At 41.0% G+C, this 10,968-nt stretch overlaps 1 protein-coding gene across 1 annotated transcript in view; it reads left to right on the top strand.

The window, feature by feature from the left end:
• The window catches only part of akap6 (A kinase (PRKA) anchor protein 6), a 228,035-nt gene that overhangs the window by 123,405 nt on the left and 93,662 nt on the right, over positions 1–10,968 (top strand). The window contains exon 15 of the mRNA XM_085767983.1: positions 8,416–8,536. Within this exon, the coding sequence (XP_085624109.1) occupies positions 8,416–8,536 (121 nt within the window). The remainder of the gene's footprint in view (positions 1–8,415; positions 8,537–10,968) is intronic.

Raw genomic sequence — 10,968 nt, 5'->3', positions numbered from 1 at the left:
GGGACAGGCCCTTTATCATCTCAAGATGTCGTCATCAAGTCATTCATTCATTCATTCCTTCATAAGCTCTTTGGATTCTCATATTAAGGTGATGCAGACACAGAGAGGATCAGTGTGTGTCTATGAATTAATGAATGAATGAACGAGTGATTGAGTGAAAGAATAAACTGGTGAACAAACAAATTAATGCAGGAACAAGAAAGTGAATGAATGAGTGAGTGAATGAATGGTGAAAGGACGCATCCATTCATCAAATGATGATTAAGTAAAAGAATGAATTGAGTTTTTGATAAATAACAAGAGTGAGAGAATGAGAGAATGAATGGATGAATAGAACGAGTGAATGAAGGACGAATGAGTCAGAAAAGAGATTAAAGAAAAATAAACACATTTGCGAGTGAGTGAGTGAGTGAGTGAGTGAGTGAGTGAGTGAGTGAGTGAGTGAGTGAGTGAGTGAGTGAGTGAGTGAGTGAGTGAGTGAGTGAGTGAGTGAGTGAGTGAGTGAGTGAGTGAGTGAGTGGATTGATGGACAAACAACTAAATGTGTAAATCATCCAAAGAATATTATTATTTATGAATGAGTTACATACTTATAAATAATGAATGAATGAATGAACTAAGAAAAGAGTGAGTTAGAATATGAATGAATGAATGAATGGGAACTGATGAAGTGTGATGATGTCATCGGCTGGATTTTCTGTTTTTCTTTCTGTTTCTTCTTCTTTTTCTTGTGAGTGAGTGAGTGAGTGAGTGAGTGAGTGAGTGAGTGAGTGAGTGAGTGAGTGAGTGAGTGAGTGAGTGAGTGAGTGAGTGAGTGAGTGAGTGAGTGAGTGAGTGAGTGAGTGAGTGAGTGAGTGAGTGAGTGGACAACTAAATGTGTAAACCATCCAGTAAATTAATAAAGAATATTGTGAATGAGTTACACAAATTATAAATAATCAATGGATGAATGGACTAAGAAATTAGTGAGTTAACAGATGAATGAATGAATGAATGAATGAATCTGAACTGCTGAAGTGTGATGATGTCATTGGCTGGATTTTCTCTCTTTTTTTCTGTTTCTTCTTCTTCTTCTGAGTGAGTGAATGAATGAGTGAGTGAATGAATGAGTGAGTGTGTGAATGGATGAGTGGCCAGCGGGGGGCACTGTGCTCCCCTCCACCTCCTCCTCCTCCACCTCCTCCTCCTCCCTGTGTTTTAATGTGAGCGGTGGATGAATCCATTAGACGAGTGTCAGTGAATCACCTCATAAATCCTCCTGCGCCTCTGACTGAAAGGTGACGGCTGCCAATATGACTCATTCAACCTTTCCCTCCGTCTCTTCATCCCCCTCTTCCTCACTGTCCCCTCCCTCCTTCCTTCACCTCTTCTTTTTCCTCTCTCTCCATCCTCCTCTTCTTTTCTCTTCTTCCTCATTTCCTCTCCTTACTTCCTCTCTGTTCACCTTTCCTCCCATTTCCCCTCTTCCTCCACTTCCCTCTCTCTTTCTTTCTCTTCCTCCTGTTGCCTGACATTTCTCCTCCTCCTCCTCCTCTTCATCCTCCTCTCCCTGCTGTATTGTATATAGGATGATGAATTAGAGACAGTGGTTACAGCTGCTGTCACCGTGGCAGCCGCAGACGGAGAGAGAGAAACAGAAAGAAAGAGAGAGAACTGAGAAGTTATGAAAAAAGAGAAGATGGAGGACGACAGGAAATACACCGATTTAAAGGACAATTCCGGGCAAATTCAACTTGGGGCTGTATCTTCCTAACATTTTAGGTCTAAAAGAAGGAATCTGAGGATTTTCAGTTTAATTGCTCCTAGGGTAAATTTCCAGAAACTTTCCATGGGAAGTTAAACTGGGGAATTTTGGAAATATTCCAAATTGGAAACTTTCTATGGGAATTATGGGAATTAACTGGAAATTGGGGGTAATTTAAACAAACTGTATCATATCTAAACATAAATGTAAATTTTTGTGTTGTCATAAGCAGACATCCATGCAAAATAATACAATTAAAAAACATGACATTTCAACAGATTTATTTGTGAGTAGAACTTTATCAAGTTTTAATTCTTGTATGAACAATCAATTATTTTACTGAACAACAAAAACATGAATGTTGAGTAAAATGTTACCCCCACTCCACCCCCCAGCAAGTTCCCTGTTAAGGGCCAACCTTCAATTTTGTAAATTTCGGATTTATTCCCGTTTATTCCCATATATTCCCATTAATTCCCATATATTCCCGTTAATTCCCATGGAAAACTTCGTACTTTGAAAATTCCCAGAATTTTGCAACCCTAATTGCTCCTGTTTTGCGGTAGTTGTGTCTGTCCCCGCATCGCCACGGCAGCCATGAATGGGAGCGGATTGAAGTTCTGCTGCTTAGGCTGTTTCCATCCCTCAAAGCCACAGACAGCGTCAGATGGCGACTCAAACATGCGCTGAGATGTTTTTTTTTTCTTGAAGCAAGTCAAGAGTTGATATTCCTGTGTTTCTGACACAAACGGGAGCTTCCCACTGCACGTGAACACACCGAGCGTCAACTTGGGTCTCGACTCCGCCAGACTTTGAATTAGATCTAGTTTTACAAACATGTCGGCTTGCTTGAAGTAAATAAACTTCTGGGTGCATGTTTGAGTCGCCATCTGACGCTGTCCGTGGCTTTGAGGGCTGTAAACGGCCTAAGCAGCACTGGAACTTCAATCCGCTCCCATTCATTGCTGCCGTGGCGATGCGGGGACAGACACAACTACCGCAAAACAGGAGACATTAAACTGGAAATCTTCAGATTCCTTCTCTTAGACCTAAAATGTTAGGAAAATACAGCCCCGAGTTGAATTTGCCCGGAATTGTCCTTTGAAGAGTCAATGATTAAGTGATAATAATTCAAAACTCAAAGTTCATCAGTCAGAAAAACAAACTTTATCGTGTCCTTGCACTTCCTGTTGTTGTTGGGAGGTTTTTGTCAAACTGATGAAGTCGTAGTGAGTTTTGACCCTCGGGGCCACCGTACATGTATTTGTCACAAAGGTTTGAACCTTGAGGGATTGTTGCACAAAATGTGTTTTTATACAAACATGATGATGAATAACGGCCGATTATTGGACTCACTAGTCGGCGCCGGCTACTCGTCACAGCATCAGTCAGGTTTCAGTTTAAAGGGATAGTTCAACATTTTGGCAAACTGGCCCATTGCCATAATCCCTATAGTCATAGCAGTAGGTTCGTTACCTTTAATTGTCGGTGCAAACTATTTTTAGAACGGCGGAGCAGAGCCGTGAGCTGCAACAACTCCACAACGCTCTGGTGGACAAGTTGTGACCTGCACATTCACCACGCTGTGAGATAATAACACAACGTTACCACACAGAGTTGTTTTAGAGGGAAATACAGAGACTGCTTGATGAAAAACTGTCCCTGAAAGCAACGTGCATCAGTGGTTTTGCATGAATTTCCCTCTAAAAGCAACTCATCTGTAACGTTGTGTTATTATCTCATAGCGTGGTGAATGTGCAGCTCACAACTTGTCCACCAGAGCGTTGTGGAGTTGTTGGATTGTGTATTTGATGAGTTTGATGAGGGAAACCAAGAAATCCCATAATGAGCCTCCATTAGTAGCGTAGCTCTGAGCAGCTCACCGCTCTGCTCCACCGTTCTTAAAACAGCTTGCACCGACAATTAAAGGTAACGAACCTACTGCTGCTATGACTATAGGGATTATTATGGCAATGGGCCAATTTGCCAAAATGTCGCTTTAAATCTCGACGTCGTCACTCGTCTGATACCTGTTACATTTCAGCCGATTCCTCTGTTGACTGGAATTACACGACGAGTTGAGGAAAATGAATAATAGATTCCTGTAATTTGAATTTCCTCAAGTGACTTAAGAAATGTCAGATCGGCTTCGCTGTAACACACTCCCACGCTCTCCGTCGTCTTCAGCGTCGTTGTGACAGAGAGAGAGAGAAGAGGAGCTGACACTTCAAACGCTGTGAAACCGTCGTCGTCGTCGTCCCGGTGTCGAACGCAGCCCCGCAGAGCCGCCGCGCTGCCACGTCGCTCCTTGCTCTCCGATTTGTCTGTTTTCTCGTCTTCCAACCCCCCGAGAGATCCTGTTTTACAAAGTGTTTAGTTAACATTAGTGCAGGAACAAGACTGAGAGAGACGGAGGAAGGAGGGAATAGGAGGAAGAGGAGGAGGAGGGGGGTGGAAGAAGAAACGACAAACGACAAGAGAAAACAATCTGTGCGTTGTGTGTTGTATCTGCTTCATCTGTCTGAGTCAGTAAAAGGGCCGCGCCGCGCCGCTCGCCGCATAATGAGGAAGAGGAAGACCGACCGCCTCAGGGGAAGGAAGCAGCGCTCGCTTCTTCTCCTTCTTCTTCCTCCTCTTCTTCCTCTTCTCTGTTTAGTTTTTATTTCATTGAGAATCACAAGCACAGGGGGAGGGAGGGAGGGAGGGAGAGATGGGACCCAGGAGGAGAAAGATGGAGGGAGGAAGATGAACTGACATAGAACTGGAAACAGGAAGTAAAGACAGTTTTAGAAAAGGAGGTGAAGTGTAGATGTGGAGGAGAAAAGTTTAGAAAGTGAAGATCATTCTTTTTTAGAAAACTGTGGATAAAGTATAAAGGTAGATCCTTCAAAATAAAGGTAGATGTTTGTATTAAAGCTCCTTCAAAATAAAGGTAGATGTTTGTGTTAAAGCTCCATACAGTATAAAGGTAGATGTTTGTATTAAAGCTCCTTCAAAATAAAGGTAGATGTTTGTGTTAAAGCTCCTTTAAAATAAAGGTAGATGTTTGTGTTAAAGCTCCTTTAAAATAAAGGTAGATGTTTGTGTTAAAGCTCCTTCAAAATAAAGGTAGATGTTTGTGTTAAAGCTCCTTCAAAATAAAGGTAGATGTTTGTGTTAAAGCTCCTTCAAAATAAAGGTAGATGTTTGTGTTAAAGCTCCTTCAAAATAAAGGTAGATGTTTGTGTTAAAACTCCTTAAAATAAAGGTAGATGTTTGTGTTAAAGCTCCTTCAAAATAAAGGTAGATGTTTGTATTAAAGCTCCTTCAAAATAAAGGTAGATGTTTGTGTTAAAGCTCCATAATGTTTGTATTAAAGCTCCTTCAAAATAAAGGTAAATGCTTGTGTTAAAGTTCCTTCAAAATAAAGGTAGATGTTTGTGTTAAAGCTCCATTAAAGTGTTAAAACCAGCCGTCAGGACTTCCTGTCACTTTGTGATGTCACAACTAAGCCCCGCCCACCACCACCACCTGGACCCACCATCCAACAACAACTTGCAGCATTTGGTTTCTCTCAGTTTTTTTATTCTGAAATCTGCTCTTTTATATTGTATTGGATGACTTTAGAAAACAGTCAGCCAATCAGAAGAGAAGCTCAGAGGCTCCTCCTCTCTTCTGATTGGCTGACACCGACCTGTTGTTACTAGAGCTGCAGAGAGAAGCTGAAAGAGAGAGGAGATGGAAAACTAACACTGAGATGGTTTTTATATCTTTAGATCATGGATGAACCCTTCAAAATAAAAGCACTAGAAGCTTTTAAGACTTTTTTCGTGACAAGGTCAAGGTGTTGGTGGAAGGGGGCGGGGCTTATGGTGGTTAGATTTACAGGTGAATGAATGAATCATGGTCGAGTCTCAATTTAGCCCGAGGGAGAGTCAGAAGGAGATGGAGCGAGGGAGGAGGTCATCTCTTCTCTTCTCTTCTTTTCTTTTCTTTTCTTTTCTTGTTTCTGTAATTTCATTCATAGTTTACTGTGTCGCTCTGACAGCTCCTCAAGTTGTCGTGTGTGCGTTTGTTTGGACTTATTTACTGTTTAATGTGTGTGTGTGTGTGTGTGTGTATGTGTGATTATGAATAGGCTATAGCTGTGTGTTCTGTTGTGTTGTTTTGTGTATTTGTGCCACCATTGTTTTTTGTGCGATCGAGCTTCAGCGTGTGCGGTCGCCTTTGACAAGCGTGTACGTATACTTTAAGTGTGTGTGTGTGTCTCTCTGTGTGTGTGTATGTGTGTGAGGGAATTGTCGTGGAAACGCTGTGGGCCTGACAGAGCTGTCAAACTGTCGTCGTCGTCGGCGACCGGAGAATTCCAAACAATTTCACCGCTAATGTTGAGAAACATGTTGGCGCGTCCCGCCGAGGCCGAGAACCAGAGAATATATAAATAATAAACACACACACACACACACACACACACACACACACACACACACACACACACACACACACACCTTTAACAAAACGGCTGACAGTAATGTGTGTGTTTGAGCAATCGGCCCCTGTTCCAAGCAGCATAAATATTTGATGTGATCCCGTGTCGAGGAGGAGGAGGAGGAGGAGGAGGAGGAGGAGGAGGAGGTGAGAGGACAGGGGGAAGGGGGGAGGGAGGGAGGAGGAGGAAAGAGAGAAGAAAGAAGCAGGAAGAGACTCTCACGTTTAACTTTGAAATTACCAAAGATCAATTAATAACGAAACTAACGAATGAAGACGTTGGGGAAAAAAACAAAAAAAAATCTGAACTCTGATGAGATGAACGGTGATGTAGAGGAAACACTGATCAGTCATAATTAATTCACAGTGTTGGTTATAGTTACTTGTTACTTTCCCCAAAAAGTAACTGAGTTTCTGCATTATAAAAGTAACTAATTACTAGGAAAATTAACTATTGCGTTTTTTTTTTTTTTTTTAAATAAAATGCTCAAATATGTCAAATTACTTGAATTTCCTATCCTGGTTAACACCAGACCTCATCTCAATGCAGATTGAGATTCGGTCTAGGAATCACCCGTTCATTTGTTCGTATTTGAGGCGTGGTTTACGAAAGCCCAGAGCTGTTTATTGGGCGCTACGAGTGTCTATCAAATGCGTCTGTACGTAGCTTATAGCCAATCGTATCAATCACACCCGATGACGTACGTAGAGCGACAGAAATCCGATGAGAAAGAAAACGCTAAACGTTGCTCTTTCTTCAAAATAAACTTGCGGTCTAAACTACTTAAAACACTTTTTTAACGCTGCATCGAACGGTACTAAAGCGTCTGCCGCCATGTTGGATCGACAAGCTATCAACAAAGCAGCTTCGGTTGTGTGTCGTTGTCGTCTTGCTGCCCCCCTCCCCCCGTTCTGTGATTGGCTCCCTCCTAGTTGAGGGAAAAATTGGGTCCATGGTTTCCAGGCCGACTTGCAGAGCGGATAAATGTGCACGCAAGGCATCAAAATTTGCCCCCCTAACCCTCGTTTATCTGGAACTAACCAACTCACTCAGTATTCCTCCACACAGGCAGGCTCTGTATCACTCCGCCTATCAGCTGTTTGGATCAGCGGTGTGTGGAAGAGGCGGAGGAATACAACGCGTCACTGCGTTTTTCCAACTAGTTGATGGACTGAAAAACATTATATAACGTCTTACACTTAGGTGTCGTTGTGACAAAAGAAAATATTTTTTTGCACTCAGAGCTGTAAGAGTCTGGAACGAGCTTCCTGAGCTCCATCAGTGAACTCTTTTAAAAATAGACTCCATCAATGTTGGTCAAACAAGGACTTTTTATATAATTACAGGGCAAGGGTATGAATTATTTTGTTTTGTGTTTGTTTTTTTCTCTTTTTTGTTTTTCTCTTGTAGTTATCTTGAGATTTTTGGGGATTATTCTGTCATATGTATTTTAGTGATTATGTATGAGTGGGTATATTTGTGTTTAATTTTTTGTATGTTGTTATTTATTGAGTCTGATGTAAAGGATTTATATCCTGTATCAGATATTTTTTCATTAAATGACATTAAATGACTTTAACAGGTGTGTTATTATTTTGTGGCGGGGCTTCTTGAGTCAAGTAACGGCACATTTTAATGTTAACGGTGTTATAACAGGGGGAAACAGTCACTTTTTAAAGTACTTGTTACTGAAAAAAAGTAGCACCGTTTATTCATAACGCCTATAATAATAATAAATCTTATTGAAGCAGTGAAACAGTGTTCAGCCTGGCTGTTTGATTGTCAATAAAACAAAGTATTCACACTATTCGACTCAATATCAACGTGTAAAATGATCAATAAATAATCAATCAGCTCATGTGGCTGTAGGAGCTGGACTTCCTGTCCTCAGAGGAGAGAGGACGGAGTTTCCTTCAGAGGCTTCGTCCCCTTTCACAGCTTTTTCTTCAGTTCCTCCACAACAACAAAGGAACCAAACCTGTGGATGGATTCCTCCGTGGTCCAACATTTCCCAGGATTCATTGCACTACACAAAGAGTTTGGGGGGGGGGGGGGATTGGATCACATTATTAAATATGAGTGTTGAGTTTCAGCTCGGTTAAAGATGCAGCTGTTAAAACCAGGAACAAACGTAATAGCCTAATAACACAAGTAGACTGACAGACAATAATAATCTCTTTCTGTCTCTTTCTCTCTCTCTCAGTCTGCAGGAGTTTGAAGCCGAGTACCAGGAGCTCTGGGATTGGCTGATGGACATGGACGCCATGGTAACGGACAGTCACCAGCTGATGATGTCGGAGGAGCAGAGGCATCACCTCTTCAAGGTAAGACGAGCTCTGTTCTCTCTCTCTCTGTTCTGTTCTCTTCTTCTTCCTCTGACTCACAAACTTCAAAACACTCAAACTTTTCCTCCACGTGCAGGAAGTCGCTCTCTCTTCTTTTCTTTTCTTTTCTTTTCTTTTCTTTTCTTTTCTTTCCTTTTCTTTTCTTGTCTTGTCTTGACTTCCATCACATGCCGTCCTCCTCCTCACTCTTCAGTCTCCTCCTCCAACCAGAAGCTGCAAACTTTTAGACATCCACCTTCCATCTCAACACAAACAGAGCTCTGATTGGTCGATACTTTCTCCGGCCAGGGGGCGGAGCTACAGACCAACAGAAAATATTACATCAATCAAGTCGGTTTGGTTGATTTATTTCTATTAGTTTCAAGAGGATTAACATGAGAAATAAGAGTTTTTATTGATCCCACGTGTGGAGAATTCACTTAAGAGTACAGGATACACAAGTAAGGAATAGAAATATAAAGAATTTACTATGTACAAATATATATACAGCTCTGGAAAAAAAAGAGACCACTTTCACAAATGTTTCTCTACATGTATGACAGTCATTCTTTTCTTTTCTTTTTTTAAACACCAACACAAACACAACTCACACTGATGAGATCATCACCTGAACCACATCTGGTTTTATAGGAAGATTATAAAAACCGCTGCTGGGATTAAACATCGACATTATCCCACAAAAAACGATTTATAAACTCTTCCCAAGTTAACATATTCTTGCTGTGTTGTTTAGGAATAAATATGAACATGTTTTCTTTGCATTATTATTATTCAAGGTCTGAAAAGACTTGATATTTTCTGTTATTTAGACTAGTTTAGTCATTTTCAGCCAATAAAAGCAATAAAGGACAATATTTTTATTTCAATTTTGGGAGAAATGTTGTCGGTAGTTGATAGAATAATCAATTTTACTTAAACACATACCTATAAATAGTAAAACCAGAGAAACTGATCATTTTGGGAGTGGTCTCTTAATTTTTTATCAGTTCGTGTTCGTCTGTCGCCAGCATCCCTGCCTCACTCACCTCTCTCTACACACACACACACACACACACACACACACACACACACACACAGTCTTCATCCTCACCAAGGAGAATGGGATTACACGGCGTCGCCTCCCTCATAACCATATCATAGAAGTGTGTGTGTCTGTGTGTGTGTGTGAGAGAGACAGTTTCTGTGGTTTGTGTGTGTTTATTTGAGAAAGAGTTTTTGTGCATGTTTGTGTGTCTGTGTGTGTTTTTTAGTGCGTGTGTGTGTCTGTGTGTGTGTGTGTGTGTAATGACTTCACTGCAGCCAAATGAGTCAGACAGAAAAGCAGCATGTGTTATGATTAGAGATCTGACTCATCCTCTTTTGTCCTTCACACATATGTACACACTACACACACACTACACACACTACACACTCACACACACAGACACACACACACACTCAGATCAAAGACAGACTTCTTGTGCGACTCTTCCTACACTTAGAAAACGACGTCTTTTAAACAGTAAATGAAGTTTATTTATTTAACGTGGTCGTGACCTTCACTGTAACATGAGGTCAGTCAACTATTATTAGTATCACAACGATTTCCCATGATGCACTTCTTGGTAATTCTTTAGTTTACAGGCCGTTAATTACGTGATAATGTCAAGAAATAACGATTGATTGCGTAGAAACAGCCCAGAAATATCGGTCAATTACAACGACTTGGTGGAGAGAAAGCATGAAAAGCATCTGTCATCTTTTACCTTTATGAAAAACATGACGTTATAATGAAATTGACTGTTATTTCTAGACATTACTACGCAACTAATTGTTTTTTCTTTGCTCTTTATTAATATTGTCACGTAATTAGTGGCCTGTAAATTAAAGGGTTATACCGTTTCATTTCCACAAAATGTTTTCAGCTCATCACCAAACGAGTCACACACTGTTTATTGAGTAAATGGTGAATTATTATTCACCCATTCATTTTCTCTGGGAGCCCACAGGAACCTGCTGTTGGACCTCTGTACGGTGGCCCTTAGGGGTCAATGCGCTGAAATTTAAGAAACTCAACACAACACTGTTCTGTGCTGATATTAAGGCATAATATTAGCACCATGTATTTGCAGTAATATCTATATAGATACTGATGTTTTAAAGGTCCAATGTGTAAAACGGGGGTAAAACCGCGACATCCAGCGTTCAGATTCTAGTTGGCAGCGCTCACACTCCCTCGCTACCATCGATGAGGTGAAGATCTAAACCATTTTAAATATATGTCTGCTGTTTCCTCCTTTTCGTTGGTTTATTTATGAATGCGAAACTCTTGAAACGTGCTCTCTGGTTGGCTGCTGTACAAACATGGCGGCCCAAGATGGCGACACTCTCTAAAGCAAGAGCCTACGAGGCTACGAAAACAAAAAAAAAAC

The sequence above is a fragment of the Trachurus japonicus genome, chromosome 22 (assembly GCF_045865225.1).
Source record: "Trachurus japonicus isolate A0001 chromosome 22, Traja_1.0".
Classification (NCBI taxonomy): Eukaryota; Metazoa; Chordata; class Actinopteri; order Carangiformes; family Carangidae; genus Trachurus; species Trachurus japonicus.
The sequence above is the reverse complement of the archived record's forward strand: the minus strand, read 5'-3'. Positions and strand labels throughout refer to the sequence as shown.